Source organism: Suncus etruscus, chromosome 5 (assembly GCF_024139225.1).
Source record: "Suncus etruscus isolate mSunEtr1 chromosome 5, mSunEtr1.pri.cur, whole genome shotgun sequence".
Lineage (NCBI taxonomy): Eukaryota > Metazoa > Chordata > Mammalia > Eulipotyphla > Soricidae > Suncus > Suncus etruscus.
In genome coordinates this window covers 45,309,120-45,334,563 of record NC_064852.1, presented here as the reverse complement: position 1 = coordinate 45,334,563, position 25,444 = coordinate 45,309,120, and the positions used below count along the sequence as shown (strand labels likewise).

The 25,444-nt window shown below is 35.6% G+C and overlaps 1 protein-coding gene and 1 non-coding gene across 3 annotated transcripts in view; both read right to left on the bottom strand.

Annotated features, from left to right (window-relative positions):
• Window positions 1-25,444, bottom strand: part of ACVR2A (activin A receptor type 2A) — a 116,050-nt gene that overhangs the window by 46,394 nt on the left and 44,212 nt on the right. For both annotated transcript variants that reach the window (XM_049773005.1, XM_049773006.1), the window contains exon 2: window positions 4,041-4,248. In XM_049773005.1, coding sequence (XP_049628962.1) covers window positions 4,041-4,248 — 208 coding nt within the window. The remainder of the gene's footprint in view (window positions 1-4,040; window positions 4,249-25,444) is intronic.
• Window positions 2,025-2,183, bottom strand: LOC126010284 (U1 spliceosomal RNA). The gene has a single exon (XR_007496376.1). It is a non-coding gene; the product is annotated as a U1 spliceosomal RNA (small nuclear RNA).

Below are 25,444 nucleotides of genomic sequence, written 5' to 3'. Positions count from 1 at the left end.
GTCTTTTCCCAGAGTCTCTGTAATCCTTGGCATCACACAGCCAGAGGAACATCCTCAGTCCTACCGCTAAGTGATCTGCCTGATTGGCCAGAATTGTATGAAATGCACCCAAGAATCCTGAGTGGTATTTGTGTAGCCCCAAAGAAATGAAAAAGAAAAAAATAGTAGCTAAAAGGTTAAGAATTAACCTCTAATGATTCCTAATCAAACACAAAGAACTGTACTTACTTAAAAAATCAAACATTTAAAAAAAATTAAACATTTTAAAATTTCTAATAAACATTAGATGGGAATATTTTACAAAAAGTAAGTGAATTTGTGACTATTCTTAAAATATTACAGTTGAGGGACTGGAGAGATAGCATGGAGGTAAGGCATTTGCCTTTCATGCAGGAGGTCATCGGTTCGAATCTCGGCGTCCCATATGGTCCCCAGTGCCTGCCAGGAGCAATTTCTGAGCCTGGAGCCAGGAATAACCCCTGAGCACTGCCGGGTGTAACCCAAAAACCACACACAAAAAAAAAATAAATAAAAAAATAAAAAAAAAAAAAAAATATATATATATATATTACAGTTGAACTTAACTGTAAAACTGAAAATCTTTTTTTTTTTTTTTTTTTGGCAGGCACGGGGGACCATATGGGACACCGGGATTCGAACCAAACACCTTTGGTCCTGGATCGGCTGCTTGCAAGGCAAACGCCGCTGTGCTATCTCTCCGGGCCCAAAACTGAAAATCTTTAAACATTTTAGGAAGTAGATATAATTTTACAAAATCACTTTAAAATCTGTAACGATATTCAATAACAATAAATGACAAATGAGGGCTGTTTTTTAACTATTTTTAAAAAGAAAAAATAAGTGTCAATATTTAGAATCATGCCTCAAAAAGGTTAACATGATTAAATATCTAACTATCTAACAGAATTAATTCAGAAAATTACGTTTTGCTACCCAGTTCCTTTCTCTTCTCCTCTCCTCTCCCTTCTCTCTCTCTCTCTCTGTTTTCTCTCACTCCTCTCTCTCTGTCTAATAATCTCCATATCTATACATGTATAAGCAAACTTCATTTTTTCTAACAGCTACATAGTCTTCCGTTGTGTAGATATACCACAGTTTCTCTTTACCCACTCATCTGTTCTCTGGCATTTGGGTTGTTTCCAGATTCTAGCTATTGTGAACAGTGCTGCAAATGCAAACTTTTTATTACTATCTTTTCCTCCACATTTTGGAGTATATGAATCATCTTTTCCTTTCTCTTTAATGTTACTAACTTTAAATTTTAACTTTTAAATAAATACTGAGCATGAAAACAAAGTCACATACTTTATTTTAAATTAATTCTTACACTTTAGAAACAAAGCTGGCATAATAATTATCACTGATAAGAGCATGTATACTGAACAGCCACATTAACCAACAAACTTTTACCTCTAGTGAAAAGGCCTTAAATAAGAGGCCCTGTAGGCTCTTTGCTTATAATTCCTAATTTTAAAAAGTAAATTTGGAAAAGATGGTCATCCCCCCATTTGCCCATTTTTAAAAATAATTAAGATACAATTCATAATATTAATTTCAGGTGAGCAACATGATTATATATTTGCAACTTTGTTAATATCACCACAAACCTATAGTTAAAAAATTTATATTAAAAATGTTATGATTGGGGCCCAAAGAGATAGCACAGCGGCGTTTGCCTTGCAAGCAGCCGATCCAGGACCAAAGGTGGTTGGTTCGAATCCCGGTGTCCCATATGGTCCCCCTTGCCTGCCAGGAGCTATTTCTGAGCAGATAACCAGGAGTAACCCCTGAGCAACGCCAGGTGTGGCCCAAAAACCAAAAAAAAAAAAAAATTATGATTGTAATAGTTACAATATTCTTCCATTCTGAGAACCTTTACGAAGTTCTCTCCTAGCAAATATACATAAAATTTACTGACCATAGTTATTATGTTATATATTACATAAAGACTGATTCATTTCAAAAGGATTTATTTTTTTTGTTTGTTTTTTGTTTTTTTAAATCAGGGCAGAGCATGAATGCAGTCCCCCACTACCACAAATTATGCAGTTAGGTATCGCACATTTGGGGAAATTATAGGGGTCAGCAAATCCAGAGTGCAATGGATAAGCCTTGCCCTGAGGAAACCACCTTCGTGATCATGGTATCTCCCCTGCCAATATTAGAACTTCTTTTATAACTGGAAATTAATACTTTCATTCCTTTTGCCCACCCCCATCCCAAACATACAGCTCCTGCTTCTGGAGAGGTATAAGAGAAACCAATCTGTTTACTGTATCTGCAAGTTAAGTTTGAACTTTTAAAATAAAACCTATATTAAAGGAGATCTTATAACATCTGTCTTGATTTTTTTTTTCAGTTTTTGGTTTTGGGGCCACACCCAGTGATGCTCAGGGGTTACTCCTGGCTATGCGCTCAGAAATCACTCCTAGCTTGGGGGACCATATGGGACACCAAGGAATTGAACCATGGTCCGTCCTAGGTTAGTGCCTGCAAGGTAGACAGCCTACTGATTGCACCACCGCTTCGGCCCCTCAATTATTTTCACTTAGAATAAAACCCTCAAAGATCACCTATGTCACAAATGGCAAGTTTTTCTCTTTATATCTATATACTCTTGTATATATGCATACATAATCATGCTGTACATATACATTATGTATGCATACATGATACACATATTCAACACAGATACATATTCTGTACTCAATGTACTTTTAACATTTCCTTTAGTCATTTATCCATTAACTAATAATTATGGTGCTTTTCTGAGTTATTACAAGTAATGGTACACTTAACATGCATGTATATTTTTTCATGCATGTATATTTTAAAGTTTGTGTTTTCTTTTGTATAAATATCCAGAAGTATTTTGGATAGTAGTCTTATTTTTAATATTTGGAAACTGGAGAAATAGTATAACAGGTAAGTGGCATATCTTGTATACAGTCAACCCTTTTTGATCCCTAGCACAAATGTGGTCCCCCCACAAGTCTGACCAGGAATGAGCCTTGACTACTGATGTTACCCGAACACCCCTGAAAAAGTTTGGGGAGTAACCCCAATACAGTTTCCATAGTGGATTTAATTTTATTTTTCCCTTTTAAGTTACCTCAGATAAATTAGATAAACAGCTCTATAGCAGAAAGGTCGCTAAACTGTGTGATCAAGAAGAAATAATCACTTCAAAATTTAAAATTCAGAAATATACTATAAATGCTAAATATATACCAAAATGACTTTTAACTGATATTAAATCTGCCAATTAACTACAGATTCATAGCATTCAACAGAGCTTCCTGCACATAAGTAAGGAATTGCCTAGTTTTCCTTCAGAACATTGGTATTCTGAGACTTCAAATAGACTAGGTATCCATGACTGCAGCCTCTAAAAGTCATCAACACCTACCCATGACTGAAAAATTCTGTGGACCAAGTAGTTTAAATAACCAGTCCAACATATCAGACTCCTAACAGAAAGATCACAAGTGATCAATAACTCATCTATATTTTATTTTCAGTGCAGAATAGAACAATTCATGCAAGTTGTTTCAAATGAAATATAGCTTTCTATAAGGACTGTATCAGTTTTGGTTTTATTCTTAATGCCAACTTAAAATATCTCTTAGAGTAAGAATGTTACAATAAAAAAAGAATGTAAGATCAATTTCTTCCTGAATAAAAAAGGAAATTAAAAAGGAATCAAATATTGTACTTTATTCACTTACTTGAGGATAGATTTTTTTCAAGTCATACTGTCTTTCAAAGCAATTTAAACATCTTGACAAGATGGGGAAAGAACTCTTATCTAAAGATTTTATTATTTGATTTATTATTCAATGATTAACAAAAGGAAAAAACAAGCCATGTTTCTTACATTATTTTAAACAATACTATACCATGTTATTAAAACACTTTAAGTTCTGTAATCCCAATTTTAAAAATCATTCAACTTTTTTTAAATAAGGAGTAATGATAACTATCCAAAACAGTAAATAAAAAAGATAAAATTTCCTTACCTGTCATAGCAGTTGATATCATCCAGCCAACAGCCTTGCTTTACTATGTCAATGGAACCAGAAATATTCTTCCAGGTAGCAAAACAATGCCGCCGTTTATCTTTGTCACCATAACATGGTTCCACACCAGTTCGATTGGTTCTATCTCTCTCCCAATTAGCATTATAATAAATACACTCCTGAGTCTCTGATCTACCAAGGATAGCACCTATAATAAAATAACAATGCTATATCAGTACAACAATCACAAATTTACAAAAATATCATTAATGTGCTGCCTAAAAATCGCTTTTGAACCTTTGTACATAAAATATAATATCCAATATAGTGTAATGTGTCCACCTAAGATATATAATCTCACTAGAAATGGCTTATTTCATATAAACAAATGTCCTTGATCAAAACAGTAAAATTGTTAGTTGTATTAAATTTAAGTCAATACATAAGTATATTTAAGTTTGTGTGTATATTTATACATATTTATATATTTATATATATTTATATATATACTTCTTTTCAATATTCTGTGTGATAAAATGAGAAAAAGCCAAAGCACTTCATATTATGTACTAACGTGATAGAATCTCAAGAAAAACTTTTTGTTTGCGTATTGAATTAAAGTAACCTGGGTTATTCAGAATAGAGTACCTGGCAGATATAATTAAAAATGAAATAAGTAGGGGCCGGCAAGGTGGCGCTAGAGGTAAGGTGTCTGCCTTGAAAGCGCTAGCCAAGGAAGGACCACGGTTCGATCCCCCGGCGTCCCATATGGTCCCCCCAAGCCAGGGGCAATTTCTGAGCGCTTAGCCAGAAGTATCCCCTGAGCATCAAACGGGTGTGACCCGAAAAACCAAAAAAAAAAAAAAAAAAAAAAAGAAGAAGAAGAAGAAGAAGTAAATATATTATATCAAGAAAACAACAGTAAGAGGAACTAATCACAATTTTTAATTTTAAGTAAAAACTAGTAACATTTTAAATTTTATATCACCATAATTATCCTGATACCTTCTTAGTCTTTAAAGAATTATCTGATAAGATCAGTGATATTATTAATAAATGAGTAAAATATCGAACAATATGACCATACTTAGGTTTAAAAAGTCAGAAAATCACTACTTCCCAAATGAATTCACAAAGGCAAAAATATATATATACACATATATAACTCATTAATTATTTCAGAGCTATGCTGCAACTAACTTTTAAAAATCTAAATTATTTAGTTAAAAAAACCAAGATACAAAAAGCAAGAAACTAAAAGCCTAAAGTAATTCAGAAATAATGCACTGAAAAGAACTCATACTACCTATTGTAAAGGCTTACTGTAACTGTCCATAATCCAGACTGTTATTTTGGTGAGAAAAAAAATGCATCAACAATCCATTTTAGAGAATCCAAAAACAGACCTATACATATATGCCACTTGAAAAATATCAAAAGTGAGGCCTCTCCCTTTGGTAAAGGGGTGGATTTGGGGAGGGAGGATGAGAAAGATAGTGTAATCAAAAATATTCTGAAATACAACAACATAAAACTTGAATTATGAAAATTTTCTTATAGCACATAATATATGACTACAACAGAAAGAACTCGCTGAACTTTATTAAACTAAAACCTTCAAAAATCAAAGAAAAAAGACAGATTAGAAAGAATATTTGCAAATATGTATCTAGAAAAGAACATATTTAAAACACATAAAGATGTATCATAAATTGCTAAGATGATATACCACCTAATTCCTGGAAACTAAGCAAAGGACTTAAGAAATTTCCAAAAATATTAGAGCGGAAAATACATAAGATACTTGGTACTATGTAAATACAAACTGAAATTTAATTAATTAGTGGCTGAAACAAAATTGGGCAACCCTTAAGATTGATAAATCTGTAAGCAACTGGAACTCTCTTTTTTTTTTCTCACAGAAATTCAAAGTGGTTGGAACACTTTGTTCAACAGTTTAACAGTTTATTCTTATAGTTAAGTATACAATAACCACAGTACTCAGCAATCACAAGGTTGGTCATTTATCTAAGAAATGAAAACCAAAGTACAAAAAAATGTTATGTGAATGTTGAGAAAGGCTTTATATATAATCACTCAAACCAGGAAACGACCCAATCAATATCCAGAAAATGGGTACTTAAGCATCTATACACTAAAAAACTGAATTATAAATAATTGTGATAGCATGGATGATCAACTAAAAGTTTATCTTTTAAAGTAAGACTGAAAAATTTATATAGTTCAGACATCAATTTACATTATACTCAAAAATAGGGAAAATTATAGAGACAAAAATAAGATCAGTTATTACCAGACCAGAAAGTAAAACGTGAAAGCTAATTGCAAAGGGGCATGAGGAAATCTTAGGTGGGGGTGATAGGAATATTCTGTATCTTAATTTCGGTGGTGGTTTCAGAATTTTTGTTTCTATTAACGAAAACTCACAGACTTGTTTATTTTGAAAATACATTTTAGTCTAGATAAACAATATTACAAGAAACAATTTTTAATGTAAAGGGGAAAAAGAATAGTTCAATGCTTCAGAATGCCTGATTTGCAAGCATATAATCCTAAATTCAAATAGCAGTACCACCACTGTGCTAATAAGTGAAATCCTGGCAATTCTATTGTTTCTGTTTGTCTGTGTCAAGCAATTCTACTCTGTGGTCCCTAGTGCAGCAACAAATTTTCTGTAATACTGCAAGCAAGTTTGTGCAAACATCACTAAAGGTGTGATCTAGTGAACAATGTGACCCCTGGCAAGCACTGCAACAATCTCTCTGAGAACACTAAGAGCAGAATCTGTGTGCCTCAATTAGGGTGTAATTCCTGGCAATCATTTGTGTGCACAACACAACTAAAGGAATGAAAAGCCTGGCTGAGTATCTTAGTTATACCACAGCATGATCTGAATCATTTAGCAAGAACCAGGGTCAAAATGTGAAACTAACACAGTTCTGGTCATCACAACAAGGTTAGGGGAAGATGTAACAACAGTTTCCATTTAAACTAAATAAATGAAGGCGTTCAAAGGGCTTAAATGCGAGTCTAGCATGTCTGAGGTACCAAGTTAGATGTTCAGTACTGCATAGCCCCAGCATACCACCCATTCCAGCACCAACAAACTGTAGAATCCAAGCACTAGTGGGTTAACAACCATGAGTAGCCCTGTATAAACCCACCCCACCCCGCTCTGCTCCAGAATTGCTTGGGAAGCTATTATATACATCAACAAGCAACTAGTTGCTGAGTTTGGGTATAGTTTCAAAGAAAAACAACACATAAAGGTATTTAAAATACTCCTTCTTTGACCTAGGGGTGTGAACTCAAGTCGTAGAACACATGACTAGCATATCTGAGGTCTGATGAAGAGATGTAAGAAACTAGCTGTCTTCTACTACTCATTAGATTTCTAAAAATTTACTAGTATTTTCATTAAAATTGGGTTCTGTTAAGATATAATAGTTTTATTATTGTCATTTTTAGTCTTGCTTGATTTTGCAGTGGCAGGGCTCCTATCTGTCACACATACATAAAAAGCATGTATTTTATCACTGAGCCACATCCCCAGCTCCAATCATCACTTTTAAAATAAAAATTTGTAATCTTAATTCCTTATTTGAAAAATATTGATAGATGTAAACTACAATGAAAAAGCTCGGGGGCCAAGAGATAGCACAGCGGTAGGGCATTTGCCTTGCATGCAGAAGTATGGTGGTTCTAATTCAGCTTCCCATATGGTCCCCCAAGCCTGCCAGGAGCAATCTCTGAGCTTTAGGTTCTAACACTAAAATTTGAGAACTGCTGCTCTATAATCTACAGGCACTAGTAGGATATGTTATCATCTATGGAAGTACTGGTACTACATACTTCCTCTAAACTATATAAGAAAACTTAGCAAGAACTGACACTTCTTGCATTGTAACTCTTAGTCCTGCAAAATACTCCTATTTTGAATACTCCTAAATTGAATCTACAAAAGTATTGATATTATTTATCTATATACTGTAGTTTTTCTCTAAAATTGCTTTCCAGAATTTAAAAACAAAGTTAACTTCTACAAAGTTAGCTTCTTCCTTTTCTAAACAATGCAAAAGCAATTATTTGTAACATCTTCAAAAAAAGTTGACAATTTATGTAAAAGGCCAGGTAGTGAATATTTTAAGCTTTGCAATTCACTATTCAATTTTGCACATGTAACATAAAAGCATATGTAAGACAGAAAATAGGCAACTTGGTCCTAATAAAACTTTGTGAAATTACACATAATTTTTACATGTCACAAAATATTCTTTTTCACAATGATTTCAAAATATATAAATGATTTTTGCTTCAACATCTAGATTTGATTCAGGAATCAGCTCCCCCTTAAAAAGTTTCCTAACTTCAAAAGCCTAATCTATATAGCATGAAATGGATTCTGAAATCAGTATTATTTTCATTTCCAAAGCAAACCTCTAGTAATACAGTCACACCACTTAAACTAAACACCACTTTTTCCCCATGAAATAGATTAGATTGGGTTGGATAGAATGGAGGAGGTGTATATAAATTTGTGTGTTACTTATTTTTTCTTCTGGGAAAATCTAGTGTGATCTAGTGTTTCTCCCTAATTAAATAGTTCTGGCTTAGTAGATTGTGACCTGACTTGGAATTTGGTTCACAAATATGACATGGATGAACAAGTTAAGAAACCTTTAACTACCTTGTTTCCAAATTTGTTTCAATTTCTGTGACAACTCCAAATTATGAATAATTCCATATATTCATAATTCACAGAATACTCAGCTATAGCAATTCAATACTCCAACATCACAGCATCCAGCAAAATTTAGAATGTTTCTATTCCTAAAGCATTGCTGATAAATGAATGATTAATATGATTTTACTTTTCCTACCATAAAAAACTGATAAAACTTGAAATTTGATAAACATTTGGCCATATAAAAATTATACTTTTGCCATATTCAGATCTAAAGGAAGTAAATTTCAAGTAAAGCAATTTAATCCTGGTACATTTAGCATTATGCACTTTTTAAAAAACAAAGTATTAAGATAGGATGCCAATACAAACATTTAATCTTCCAAAAACTGAAAATGGGCTTCTTAATGACTATTTGATAAGACGAGTACTACTGACCTTGACACCAAAAATAAAGATGCCACCCAAAAGAAAAACTCCATACCAAATCTTTATCATCAACACAAATATTTTCAATAAAAGTTAAAGAAATGTTTTACCTATCTTGAAGATGCACCCACATCTCAACCTGAGATGTGGACTTTCCACCCTGTCCCCTTTGGAGAGCATTGTTGTCTCAAATTGCAACTCTCTTTCTGTTTGGATTTCTCCAAAAAGTAGTAAAAATAAAACTTCTTTACTTCATTAAAAATAAATTAAGCCGGGACCAGTGAGGTGGCGCTAGAGGTAAGGTGTCTGCCTTGCAAGCGCTAGCCAAGGAAGGACCACAGAAGGACCACGGTTCGATCCCCCGGCGTCCCATATGGTCCCCCCAAGCCAGGGGCAATTTCTGAGCTCTTAGCCAGGAGTAACCCCTGAGCATCAAATGGGTGTGGCCAGAAAAAAAACAAAAACAAACAAACAAAAAAATAAATTAAGCCAACAATGCATTTATTTTAAGTAACGTATCACAATCATGTAGAATTTATTCCTACGATTAAATAAAGGTGATTTTGTATTTAAAGAGAAAAAAAATCAATGTGAGGTGGGGGCAACAGCCCAAACAGTTAGGCTATTAAGGGAGCCCTGGGATTGATTCCCAGGACCCATACAATGTCCAAGCACTACTGAAAAAAATCCACATACACCAAAGCAAGAAGTACCCAGTCACATCCAGGAGTGGCTCCAAACAAAACAAAACAAAACCCACAACAACAACAACAAAAAATCCATCCATATAATCTATCAAATCATCACAATATAGAGAAGAAGCAAATAGTTTTGCCTATTAGAATCAAAAAAGAGAAAATTCCTCAAACACACAGAGGTCTACAACTGATGGTGAAAGACTGTATGCTTCCCTATATTTAGTTACAAAGGAATGATGGCTACTTGCACATTCTTACTGAAAGTCCAGTTACTGTATAAAGAAAAAGTTAGGACATGAAACCAAAGAGATAGTGTGAGATTAAAGATGGTTGTTTTGTAAGGCCACAACCCTGATTTGATCACTTCATCTAGTTCTTCCTGACCACATCTCCAGAAGGAAGCCCTGAAAAATGACTGGGTGTGTGCCCCATCCACCCTTTCTCCAAAATTAAGGGCAAACTAGATAAAAAAAAAAAAAAAGAGAGAGAGAGAGAGAGATCATATAAATTTGTTCATATTTGCATATGGTAGAATTTTCCCAGACACCTTTAAACAACAAAACAAAAAAGTGAGTGAGTCAAGGTCAAAGAAAATATAAAACCCACAAAAATCTACTTTATTTCTATAGATTAGGATGACTAAGTAATTCTGAAGTTAAAAGTAAAATACCAGTCATAATTTCTCTTCAGTAAGTAAAAGTAAAAACGTAAGTAAGTACAACCTAACAAAACATACTGGGCAAGGGAGGGAGATATAGCTCAACATATAGAATATATTAAGTCATGTGTATGGAGAGAGACAGCACAAAAGGTCTGTTTGATAAAAAATAAAATGCATATAAAATAAATCAAAGAACACAAACATTTGGAAAGACACAGTTGTGTTCATAAAATGAAAAATTTTAACATATGCCAATTCTCACTAAACTGATATATAGATATAATACAATTCATATCAAAATTTTAGTAAATGTCTTTGTAGACATAAACAAGCTTATTCTGAAAATGTTTAAAATGGAACCAAGTGTCTTATTATTTTCTGAAGTTAAGCCTTCTGAGATAGCTGTAGTAAGCACAACAGCTTGCTTCTGGAAGAGGGACAGACACTTATTGATGTGAATAGTCAGAAAACCCAGATCCATACAAATATACCCAATTAATTTTTGACAAATGAGCAAAAGTAATTCAATGAAGGAGGGGCAGCCTTTTAAATAAATGATGGTAGAACAATGGGACTTGATTCAAGTGAATATATCTTCAATGCCCTTCCCCCAACATCAATCATTCTAGAAGTTCCTGAATGCTTTCCAGGCTAAATAATATAAAAAGGCATGTCAGGCTAAATATCATTATGTGACATTTTACCAATGTTCTAAAGGTAGATACAACAAAATAACAAAAACTCTTTTAGTTAGGAGCTCTCTTTCACCCAAATGCACTTTCCTTACAGTCCAACATAAAATGATTTATTCATTCACTGTCTTTAACTCATCTTCACTTTCCCCATCCTGCTGTGAAACAAGTAACTTTTGTTTGGGCCCAACAACCAGTGATGCTTGGGAATTACTCCTGATTCTGCCTGCACTCAGGAATCACTCCTTACAGTGCTTAGGGAACACATGGTATGCTGGAGATCAAACCCAGGTCAACTATGTACAAAGCAAGCCCTTTACCCCTTACTTCAGCCCTAAAACAAGTATCTTTTATAACCATAAATTTATTTTTTGATTAAATTAACAGCTTTAATCAGGTTTTTCTTAGTCCTGTGAACAGACTTAGTATTCCTGTTTTCTTATATATGCAATAGACACTATACAGACAAAATTAGACAACAAAACCAAAGCATAGGGGCCAGCGCAATAGCGCAGCAGTAGGGTGCTTGCCTTGCATGCGGCAGATCCAGGACAAACCTGGTTCGATCCCTGGTGTCCCTTATGGTCCCCTCCAGCCAGGAGCGATTTCTTTTTTATTTTTTTTAATAAATCTTTAAGCATCATGATTACAAGCTTGTTTATAGTTGGGTTTCAGTCATAAACAGAACACCCCCCTGCACCAGTGCAACATTCCCACCATTTCTGAGCACAATGCTGGAGTAACTCCTTAGCATCACCAGGTGTGACCCAAAACCAAAAGGAAAAAAAAAAAAAAAACAAAGCTTACTTTCAAAGACCTATTATAATGCTATTTGTAACTCAAATAAACAGATGAACAAATGAAATTTGCTTATTTTTCCATATCATTCTTGCTTTAAGTCACCTTAGGAGTTGAATACATGTCCAAAGAGAATTATAGAGGCACATAAAATTGAATAATTAATGCAATATATTTTACAATACAAATAAAAAGGAATATAAAATTCATGATACAAGAGCAATTTTAGAGGTCGAGAATGTTGCTTAAGTGTCAAAACTCATTCCTAATATGAAAATTGTCACATATTCCCTAGCACCATATAGTCCTTTGAGCATCATCCTGGTAACTCTTAAGAATGGTAGAATAGGGGCCAGGCGGTGGCGCTAAAGGTAAGGTGCCTGCCTTGCCTGCACTAGCCTTGGACGGACCGCGGTTCGATCCCCCGGTGTCCCATATGGTCCCCCAAGCCAGGAGCAACTTCTGAGCACATAGCCAGGAGTAACCCCTGAGCGTTACCGGGTGTGGCCCAAAAAAAAAAAAAAAAAAAAAAAAGAATGGTAGAATAGGGCCCGGAGAGATAGCACAGTGGCGTTTGCCTTGCAAGCAGCCGATCCAGGACCAAAGGTGGTTGGTTCAAATCCCGGTGTCCCATATGGTCCCCTGTGCCTGCCAGGAGCTATTTCTGAGCAGACAGCCAGGAGTAACCCCTGAGCACCGCTGGGTGTGCCCCCCCCCCCCCAAAAAAAAAGAATGGTAGAATAGGGGCTGGAGAGATAGCATGGAGGTAAGGCGTTTGCCTTTCATGCAGAAGGTCATTGGTTCAAATCCCGGCATCCCAAATGGTCCCCCATGCCTGCCAGGAGCAATTTCTGAGCATGGAGCCAGGAGTAACCCCTGAGCACTGCCGGGTGTGACCCAAAAAAACACCACAAAAAAAAAAAAAAAAAGAATGGTAGAATATAAGTTACTTTAAAAAGAATAATGTAAGGGGGCCGGAGAGATAGCATGGAAGTAGGGCATCTGCCTTGCATGCAGAAGGATGATGGTTTGAATCCCGGCATCCCATATGGTTCCCTAAGCCTGACAGGAGCAATTTCTGAGAGTAGAGCCAGGAGTAACCCCTGAGCTCTGTCGGGTGTGACCCAAACAAATAAAAATAATAATAATGTAAGATCCTAATCAAACAGCATCTAGTCAGACCCTAAATAGTGTAGAGTTAACCAAACAGGCTGGAGAATATGCGTTGCATATAGGAAGTACAGGTTACGACCCCCCCTCAAACCTGCATCTAATTCCAAAAATATATACTAAGATTTTCATTAAATAACTCCTTTACAATTTTGCTTTTTAAAGTCTCTGCTTTATTTGTGACCTGTATAAATAAATGATTGTAATAACTCCCTTCCCAAGAACAATTTATTTGTTTCAACCCATAATTCCCTCCACCTATTCCCTCAGAACATCTCCATAAACATTCCAAACTAGCACTAAAAATAGTAAATAAATAAATAAATAAATAAATAAATAAAAAATTAATAGTAAAAACTTATGTGAATGGCTTTCTGAAAAAAAAAAGACCTTTAAGAAAAAATCCCGAAACATATATGAATGAAAAACTAATAATATGATTGCAATATATGTAAAAATACCAATTTTATAGATAAATGCAATTCAAAATTAAAGATGATAACCAAGGAACTCCATTAATCTATGAGATTCTAGAACAAGGTGAGTTGTCTCTATCAACAATGGCTGGCACAATACAGAAACTCAAATCAATCAATTCACATAGAAAACAAGAGTCTTATGACAAATTGGAATCAGTAGCAGGGCTCTGAAAAAGGGGGGAAGAAACTATGACAGCAAAGATTAAAAAACAAGATGTGAGTTGTTATTTGTTTTTAACAGTATCTCAGGCCAGGACAGCCCACTAAACAAAGAGAAAGAGAGAGAATGTGGTATGTCACAGTAGATTCCAAGAAGTGCTTTTGCCACACCCGGTAGTGCTCAGGGTTTACTTTTGGCTCTGAGCTCAGAAATCACTCCTGGCAGGTGTGGGGGATTATCTGGGGTGCCAGGAACTGATCCTGAGTTTGTTGAGTGTAAGGCAACTGCGGAACCTACTGTGCTATCACTCTAGCTCCAGAAGTGATATTGTTAAAACAAAACTAATGTGTAATCTGTGTAAAATGAAAAGAAACTCAATAAATCATCTGAACTATCCAATAAAAACAAATATTCTAAAACCTAGCTTTTTACAAACTGATAACTGAATATGAGGGGTTCACAAAAATTTTTGCTAACAATAAAAGGTTTCTGAACAACCAACAAACAAAAATATTTCAAAATCAACTTCAAAGTGCTTCTGGTAGCACTCATCTGGATTATTTATGTCAAGCAAAACAGAGTGATGTGGAAAAAAATTAAGAAGTTCCAGTCTATAATATCCATATGGATCAGATGGCCACAATATCAAAAACTGGCAAATTTGAATAGATATTAAATTTTGCTATGTATAACCTTATTTGGTTAAGTATAAAATAAAATTGATTCTCATAGAAAGTTATTTAGACTTGAACATAGTCTAATTTCTAAGTTTACCACCTGACTAACCCATTGCTCTACATACTCATCCTTTGTTTATTTTGTTATAAACTTATTGACATTTAGTCTTATACTATTCATTATAAAGATGACATCTTTAAAGATAAGGTATTATATAAATGATCTGTCTTCAGTCACAAAATGTGTAGGGTTTCTATAAATACTCACATCTCAAGATTAAAACTCAAGGCAATTCTGTGGTATGTATTTAAAAATAAAATATATTTCAATTTATGCACAAAATAAATATTAATCATAATCCCTGTAACAGATTTCTGATACTAAATGTTCATCTTTTGGAGAGCAATAGATATCTTGGTGACATAGCTAGAAACCACACTCCGAACAGAATAAACTATTTTAAAAATTGTGCAATAACCAGAATTGGACACAAATTTTAAATAAAAAGATACGACCTGGAGAAAATAAACCAAAGTTGCAAAAAAGATGCACAAGACCAGGCATGGCAAACAGGCGGCTCTTGAGCCGCATGCGGCTCCTGGCCAAAATGTGTGCGGTTCTTTGCCTCTTGTCATTATTTTGTATACTGTGGCTCTTTGCCAAGTTTGGATTTTGTTCTGCTGCTTCTGAGGAGGGACCTCCAAGGAGAGATCTCCGATTGGAGTCCCGCCCCCAGGCTGTGACCTCCCGTCTCCCATCCCTCGGAAACTGCACGGGCCAGCAAGGGGGGGGGGGGACGACCGGGACACCCGTGTGTCACATGTTGGGTCACATCTTGCCGTTAGTTCTTAGTGTGGAGGGCGCAGCACACCCTTACCATCACTGCAGAATTTTGACCCTCACTAAAATGGCAAAATGCAATATGTGTTTCATATTTATTGTTAAATTATATGCTTTTGTGTGAGTATTTGTCTGTTTTGGCAGGTCACTGCGTGGTGTGGTTCTCTGACTCTCACAGTTTAAAAATTTGGCTCTTTGTGTCGAACTTGTTTGCCACCCCTGCACAAGATCATAAAAGTTCAAACCCTGCATTGAACGTATCCCCAAGCACTGCTGGGTACAAAGCAGTACTGTATCACCAAACCAAGCACTGAAATGCCAGGCTCTCACAAAACCTTATCAGGACCACAACTAGAAGTGCACTTCAGCTCCCACTTGCCACAAGCACAACTAGGAATGACTCCTACAAGACTTCCAGTAGTAAATGTAATATAGCATACACTGATGTTTACTTATAACGATATACAACTGAAACATAAATCTTATAAACTGCTACTTCATTAAAAACTTAAAATAAGAAGGAACCCTCCTGTAGTAGAATCCTCCCATAATCATAATCAGCAAGGATCTTCCTTCACTCTTTTCCCTTTCGGCCTATATAAAGCCTTCCTTGAATTCAGAGAAAATTTTCAAAATAAGTAAGAACTGGGGCTGGAGACATAGGAAAGTGGGTAGGACACTTGCACACACGGCTGACTCAGGTTTGATCCCAAGTGATCCTTAAGTCCAGAACCAAGAATAAGCTCTGAGCACTGCTGGGTATGACCCCAAAACAAAATAAAATAAATAAGAACTTGAATAAAATTCCATTTACATTTCTGTTGTATAAGTTCTCCGTTTCAAAATTATTTTAATAATTTGCTTCTATGCAAATACAAACACATCATAAATCTAATATTTTTTCTTTTCTATATAAGATACCTCATAAAAGACAAGTCATCTTTCCTATTTGGCTATTTTGGGTGGTAAAGAATGCAAAATAAAAATGTCCTAGGCTTAGGCTCCAGAAGATCAGACACTGGCTATTCACTCCTGAACCTTGGATTCCATCTATGGAACCAGAATGGTTTTCTACATCAGCACCAGGAATCAGTCTTCTACTAGGAATGGCCCTAATGCTGCCCTGGCATCAGCTAGCTTCAGAATGAGTTCATATGACACCCTGACAACTTGGTAACAGCAACAACTTGCTTGCAGGGGCAGGGCTCCCTGCATTGCTACCTAATGGTGAGATGAAACCAGAAGACACTACATGACACTGACTTCAACATAGAATCTGTACAAAAACCATGTTCTCTAAGTACAGCAATCTGACTGCAACAACAGTGATTGTGAAGAACTTTTATTTTACTAGGACTACAAGAAAGACTTTGGGGTTAGACACCTTAGTATGCCCAGAGAATGTAATTGGTCTTATGCCAGGATGCTTCATGCTTCACCTTGTTTTTCGGCCAAAGGTTTTTCCTTTCTATTGCCCCATATTTTGTTGTGCCTATGCCAAAAACAAGCAAACAAAACACACACACACACACACACACACACACAAATACCTGCCACACATACACCACTATTTATTTGTTTGTTTGTTTATTTATTTATTTATTTTGGTTTTTGGTTCACACCTGGCAGCAATCAGGGATTACTCCTGGCTCTATGCTCAGAAATCACTCCTGGCAGGCTCCGGGGACCATATGGGATGCCGGGATTTGAACCACCGTCCTTCTGCATGCAAGGCAAATGACCTACCTCCATGCTATCTCTCCAGCCCAACACACCCCTATTTTGCATTGAATTTTTTTAATCTCATCTTTTAAATGGGGGCCCCACCTTCACAATAGAACCTTAGGACAAAAATTACTTTATTTTACCACATATTCCTGCATTTTTCCATAAAATTAAAAAGAAAAGATCAAAGAAAAGCTGGGGGCCTGGGGCCAAATGGTCTTGAATGCATTGATGGGGAAATAAATAAGGACAGAAATAAATATCCAAGCCAAAGTCAATTATAATAAAATCAAGGGACCTAACCTTTTACAATCTAAACTTAAAGGGGCCTTTATTCTGGCAGGCCAGGGGACAAAGTATAGTGATACAGTTTGCACTCTGGAGGCCATTGGTGGAGGGAGGTAGATACTGGTGGTGGGAAGGGCCCTGACTCACTGTATATCTCAAATTCAACTAGAAAGAATTTTGTTGATCACAATTATTTCAATAAAATAAAATTTTAAAAAGAACCCCAAAAAAAGTCCCCTAAAGATTTGTAATAGAGACCTAAAAACATGAGGATGAAATTTTCAAATAAAATTTCTGTATGGTAACACAACATGCCAATCTAATTTATTTTTTTTAAAAAATCTTTCTTCCTACCACTGAACAATCACATCTAAATGAAAATACAAACATTTTCTGGCATTCTTCCCAGAGCTTTTTTTTCCTTGTTTCTAACATTCTGTTCTGTGTACTTATAATCAGTCTGGCAAAATATTTTAAGAGTCTGTCCATCTAGATAAAATAATATAAACTAAAAATAACACATAAGATTTAAAGATGTCAACACTATGTAGACACTATACACAGTATATACAGGTAATTAGCATTATAAAAGTACTTAAAAGTTAACATGTAATCACTTTTCTTAAGACTCCATAATGTAATTTCTAACAAACTACAAAAATAACCACCTAATTTTTTCAATGTTACTGAAAGAGCTCTAAAATAAGCATGTACCTAAATTTATATAGATGAAACTTTGAAGACCACTGATATTTCAATTTCTTTTGTTTGTTTTATTGGGCCATACCCGATGACGCTCTGGGGTTACTGCAGGCTTGGGGGACCATATGGGACACTGGGGATTGAACCAAGGTCCATCCTAAGTCAGCCGTGTGCAAGGCTAACACCCTACTGCTGCATTATAGCTCCGGCTCTTGACTTCTCAATATCTCAAATATCTCTTGAAAAACCCAGGTTTGTGAGTCTCAAAAAATTTACCAATAGGGCACAGAGGTAAGGCATTTGCCTTGCACGCAGCAGGATTGACAGTGGTTCTATTCCTGGCATCCCATATGGTCCCCTGAGCCTGCCAGGAACTATTTCTGAGCAAAGAGCCAGAAGTTAAGCCCTGAGTGCAGTCAGGTGTGACCCCCCTACCCTCTCAAAAAAGGAACCAAATTGCAATAATAGACCTTGTCTTTAATAAAATAGGTACTCTCTTAAAATTTTAACAAAATTTGCTTATTTAAAAAAAATAAAAATAAGGGCCAACCATTAGTGCTTGGGAGCTACCATTGCCAACTCAGCAGTGCTCTGAGCACCACAAGGCAATGGAGATCAAACTCAGGAACTCACCACTTCATGTGTTCTATCACTAAGTCACTTCCCAGTCCCAAATTTGGTTATACCCAAATTCACTTAATTGTAAATGGCATATAATACAACAAGGTGTATTTTAGGAGCCAGAGCAATAGCACAGCAGGTAGGGGGTCTGCCTTATACAAAGCTGATATGGATTCAATTCCCTCCTGGGGATCCTATAATGTGGGTTCCCTAAACCTGCCAGGAGTGATTTTTGCGTGCAAAGCCAGAGTAGCACCTGAGAGCAGTTGGGTGGGAACCACCCCACCCCCCAAAAAAAACTCATTCGATATATTCTTTAATCCGAACTCAATTACTAAAATACTAAATAATAAAAAAGCATCGTTTCCTTCCAAAAGACCTAAAGATAAGGAAAAAAATATTTACAAGTCACTGATACAGAAGCATTGATAGAGCATCCATCTTTAAATGTAAACCATTCTAAAACTTTTCAATAAGTTGACAGCTTGAGTTGAGTAAGTTGGCTCAACTACTGCAAGTTGGCTTATTTGGCTAGTAGCCAAATACAATGCTAGTAGTACTCATATTACTGTCAACTACCAAAGATATTTACTTCATTCGATAAATACATAAAGTACATACAGAACAACAGGAACCAAGATAAGAGCACATCACAAAAGTCCAAATTTCTCATTTAATTGAACAGCACTTGGAAACACATGTAAGATTACCTTTCTAGGATAGCCTAAGAATATCTAGCAAATCTCTAGACCTTAAATTCTATGAGCCTTCTCAAAATAACATTTTTAAAGAAAAAATGATGCTATAATTCTCTATCATAACTTATCCTTTGTCATTTTAACCAACAGATGTAGATTTCATATTACATTATGGGGGAAATTTTCCATTAAGACAAAAACAAAAAAAAAGAAAGAGGACCTGGTGTTTGTTTGTTTGTTTGTTTGTTTTCCATTTTTCTACCACGAGCGGTAACTATTAGTTTATACTGGTGGCAAGCTATTAGAAATCTTACAGATCACTGTCTTTCACACAGGTAGCACATCTTCTCCTCACCATGAACAGATAATTTGAAGTATTTTTTCCATCAATGTGCTATGTATTTTAAAGAAAACAACCATATAAATGCCTCTAGGTAGTTTTATGACTTGCACAACTCACACAAAATAAATGATGAATAAAGAAATACAAAATTCTAAAGAGATATCCTAATTTAGCAAGTAAAAGTGCTTACCACAAATCACTGCTCAGTATCACTGAGCAACTAAATCAATTCCTTACATGTATGTAGTTAATAATAGTAAAAAGTAACTTAAAAAAGTAAAGAAACCCTCTATAAAGGCTTTTAAAAAATGAGCATCCATTCATACTATATACCTAATGAATAAAAAACAGTATGTGACCACATCTGATCATGCAAATCTAAAAAAAAAATGGAAAAATAAAGGGGGAAAGGACAAAATCAGGTCAGAAATTTAAGCATCAAAATTAGAGAATACTAAAATTCCTTTGGTTTAGGATCAAACTCAACTATGTTCAGGATATTCTGCACTCAGGGATCACTCACTCCTGGCAATACTCAGGAAACTACAGAAGTAGTACTGGGACAGAAACCAGATTAGCTGTGTGCAAGGCAAGCATGCACTCTACCTGCTGTATATATCTCCAGCCCCTCTCTAAATTTACTTTTAAGGAGAGTAAGAGTTTTTGAAATAAGAAAAGTTACTACTGCAAGTCACCAACAGCAGAAACAACTCCCTTAACTGATTTCTCAGGTTTATTTTCATCCTACCAAATCAGTTTTTGTACAGAAGTCAGATTTCTTATTAGAGCAAACAGTATGCCAATCAACTCACCCACAATTAAATGGCTTCTCACTCATTGATCTTGGCCTTAAAATAAAACTGAACAAAATTTAAAAAACCTTTACTATTTGACTTCTCAAGTTCAATTCACAACCAACTAAACATCTTTCTTTGAACATCAAACTTGCAGACCTTTTAATATTTTTATAACCCTTCCCCAGCCCCACCAGATCATGAAATTTAAAAACTAAAATTATCAACTCCAACTTGTAAATATCAACCAAGTTTGATTCATCTAGTAAATTTATTAAGTTTTAGACCTTTATATAAATTTAATAAATTTAGTAAGCTTAATTTTTGTTTTGTTTATTTGGGCCACATCCATCTCTGTTCAGATCCATCCTGGTTCTGCACTCTGATCACTCCTGCAGGAGTTTGGGGAACCATACCTGGTACTGGGGATAGAACAATGGTCAAGTGCCTTCCTGTTGTACTAATGCTCTGGCCCCAGATTTGCTCAGTTTAATATGCATCTATTTAGCATCTTCTTGACTAATTAGAAAAATTACTAGTCTCTAGAAAAATAAGTAATCTATTAATGTTTTCTATAACCATCATCCTCTCTTAAAAGAGAGAGATGGGGGGGGGGGGTTAGGGAGAAGGTAAAGGGTGAGAAGGAGACATGAGGGTAAAAGAAGGAGAAATGAAGAGAAGGGGGCAGAGTGATAGCACAGCAGGTAGGAAATTTGCCTGGCATGCGACTGACCCAGGTTCAATTCCCAGCATCCCATATGGTCCTCAGAGCCTGCCAGGAATGATTGAGCACAAAGCCAGAAGTAACCCCTGAGCATGCCAGATGTGCCCTATCCCCCACAAATAAAGAATAAAGAAGAAGTCTTGAGAGCAAAATGGGCTTAATAAGTATGCAGGAGGCTCAGGTTAATCCTAGGCAGAACATCTCCTCAGCACAACAATAAGAAAATCCTGAGCAAAGAGCTGGAATAAGACCCAAAGCAGATAAGGACCTAAAAGCAAGCAATGATGGCAACAAGACTCATTTGTGGGCCAAAAGGTAGCACAAGAGGTAAGGTGTCTTCCTTGCTCACGCTACCCTAGGACAGACCATGGTTCAATCCCTGGTTCATCCCATATGGTCCCCCAAACCAGGAGCGATTTCTGAACTCATAGCAAGGAGTAAGCCGAGTGTCACTGGGTGTGGCCCAAAAACCAAACAAAAAAGATTCATTTGCTTCTTAATATAATGAATTATGGGGAAAGCCTTTTAAACCTTAAAACTTTTCTACAAAATATTCTCACAGAAATAAAAATTTTGCAGTTGCTTCAACAACCAGAGAAAGTTAAGCAAGACCTTCAGTAAATACTCAAATAAAAATCTAGATAAAAATCTGAATCTAGTTCAGTTTGTATTTGTGTATTAACTTTAAAAAAAAAGGTAAAAGTGGATTTTAGAGAAGAGAGCCTTAACTATGCTGACCCTAGCATGGCCAGTCTTTGGATCCAGATTACTGGAGACTTGTTAGGAAGTCTCTGCCCACTTGGATGGCCCAGAGCTCCACCAAAGGGCAATTGCTTTGGCAAGCATTCAAATGGCCAAGATCTAAGATAGGTTTTGGAGGGACACCACCCATTGAACTAATCGTGATAGGATAGAGAAACAATAGTAATTAATCATCCTAGGATACAACTGTGGGAGTTCATAGTACTACTGACAGCTCAGAAACACCAAAAATCAGGTGAGAAGGTTGAGTAGAAACCCCCTAAACCCAACTAGTTAAAACAATAGAAGGTTCAACTAGCAACCTCACAGCTCAGCAAAATTTTCAGTAACTTCAATAACACTATTATAAGATATATAACAAGAAGCAATATAAAGTTAAATTATTTTGTGCCTGCTAAGCAGACAGACTGGTAACTTGTACATTGATGGTGGGTAGGTCACATGTGGTGGGATTAGTGTTAGAATATTGAATACCTGATATGACTATGAACAATTTTGTAAATCAGTGTTGAAATAAAATTTCAATGGGGTAAAATTTTAAATAAAAGTCTTATTTGTGAAAAACACATTTGCCCATTCACAAAACCTTTCCTTTAAACTGAACCTTTGACAGCTACCATTTTAAAACACTTTTCTAAATCTAGTTTTAATATTTGGCTTCTAAACTAAACTTCTAAATAAACTAAATAAACATCTAAAGAAAATATTTCTTCAACAACTTAGCCATGTTGGTATATTGATATACCCAAAACCTAATTTTTTTTGGGGGGAAGGGGTTTGGGTCACACTCGGCGACGCTCAGGGGTTACTCCTGGCTCTGAACTCAGAAAACGCTCCTGGCAGGCAAGAGGATGCCAGGATTCGAACCACTGTCCCTTCAAATCAGCTGTGTGCAAGGCAAACGCCCTACCGCTGTCCTATCTCTCCAGCCTCTCAGTACCTAATTTTTTTAATGTTAATCACCACACACACAAAAAAACTATTTTACTAGTATCTCAATAGAATTTTCCCCAAAAACAATTGAATGGAACAAAATAGACACACTACAGACAACAAATTTTTTGGTTTTGTTTTGTTTTGTTTTGTTTTCTTTCGGAGACACCCATTTGATGCTCAGGGGTTACTCCTGGCTAAGCGCTCAGAAATTGCCCTGGCTTGGGGACACCATATGGGACACCAGGGGCAGACAACAAATTTTTATTGCATCTACTCCCATCTCTGCATAACATGTTAGTAGTTGAGAAAGCTTTCAAAGAAAAAATAAAGCAGGAGGATTAATATGATATTAATGGAGTGCTCTTCTTTTTTTTTAAATCAAAGATTAAAGTTACACAACAGAATCTAGACTAGCCTCATTCAGAAAGCTTTAATATCATTATCTATAAAAGCATATTACTCTTGCTTAGGAGATAAATTTTATTGCCTTACTAAACTGAAAAACTTTTTTTACACAGAAAAGAAGACACCTTTACTTCAGTAATTATCAATAAATGATTAGATGTACAAAGTGAACAACTATTTTCTAATATATCAACACCTATATCTCATTAGTAAAATCAGAAAAAATGTGTTCACTTAAGCTAATAGTAAAAGGCACTTTGATGTTCAGCAGTATCAGTCAATCTTGGAAAAGTAAAACTGGAAAACAGTAACTTTTACTTTTAAATCCCATGGGAAACTGACACTACAGTGATAGGGATGGTGAAAAAACATTTCAAGTATAAAACAGTAATATAAAAATGGGTATAAATCACACAACCAAATAAAAATTTTAATGCATATATCTAATGGTGAAAGAGAATGGCTACATGGCTAAATCCTTATGTGAGTTCATTCTAATACATTAAGTATCTTGAAAAATAATTCTGTTGGCATACCTTTAATACCATACCACCCCTATTTCATCTTCATTAGAAACAACAGAGGGGCGTAAAAAAAAAAAAGAAAGAAAAAAAGATACAACAGAACTTAACTATTATTGGGTTTAATCTAGTTCTTCAAGAAAAATGGAAAAAATAGGGGGCGGAGCAGTGGCGCAAGCGGTAAGGCATTTATCTTGCACAAGGCTAACCTAGGAGAGGAGAGGGAGGGAGGGAGGGAGGGAGAGAGGGAGAGAGAGAGAGAGAGAGAGAGAGAGAGAGAGAGAGAGAGAGAGAGAGAGAGAGAGAGAGAGAGAAATATTCACACTGAAATATATAAAAATAAAATTTAGAGACATTAAAATACAGATCAGTTAAACCAGTGCTTTCCCAGTGCCAGAAACTTCTAAAACCACAGGTAGCCGATGTGTAGGTGCAGGTTTACCTTCAGAATAGAAGTCTGAGATCAAGACAAGTATTAACAGAGATAGACACAGAAATTCTAGTAGTAAAGCAACTTTTCATACTTGGTGATGTATTTGTTCACTGAGGAGACTAAGGGACAGGAGCAGAGGGAAAAATGATGGACAAAAAAGCAGTTGGAAGGACATGAAAAGCAACAGTATCCTTCAGAATTAGTTTGCAGTAAGTAAAGCAGCTGATTCCAAGGGTAACAATTCTAATCCCCAGATTGGAATTCCATTTTTCTCTCACTCTTTGTCTCTCTTATTCACCCCCCTTGTCATTTCCCTTAGTTTCCTCACTCAATAAAATATTTTTTTATCAAAGAAAGAGCAAATTAAAGGAATGGAGAAATAGCAGAGGGTTAAGCCAGTTAGCACTGCAATGCCAGAAGCCATCACTAAGCAGAGTCAGGAGAAAGCCCTGAGCACTGCTAAGTGTTGATCCCTGCTCCACCCCCTTCCCTGACAACAACAGCAAAAAAATTATAAAAATGTAGCAACAGCAATGGATGTCTGAGGCTAATGCTAGCTTATATGGCTATATTTATGTAGTGTCTCTAAATATGATGAGAAAAAATCTGGTAAATTGATGAGAATTATGTCCTAAGAACCACACAATCCAAGTTCTTTATATATTAGCATTTTTAATATAAAAAGCACTTGTGGCTTAAACAAAATTTCAAAATAGCTTGGAAAATAAATATGTAAAAGAAAATATAAAAAAAAGAAAATTTATACACGAGTCATACCAGTTTACTTTAATTTTTAAAATGGGTTTTATCAAGACAAATTTTAATTTTTCCTCTTCCTATGGTATTTAGGAACTTAAGATTTCCTTTAGAAACTACTTCATTCATTTTCAAATTATAGCACACAGTAAATAGGAAAACTAAGAAGCCAACAAGAAACATAAAGAATGGGACTGTTAATAAAGGAACAACAGATAGTACTTAAAAGAGAAATAGAAATAAAGGACCAAAAACTGAAGACTATACATGAGAATAAAATGCCTGTGGAAGATGCCCACAGGAACACAGTACTAAACATGCAATGAAGTTCAATAGTAAAGAGAAGGTAACCAGACATTGCCTAGTCTACTTTCTCTTTTCCACTT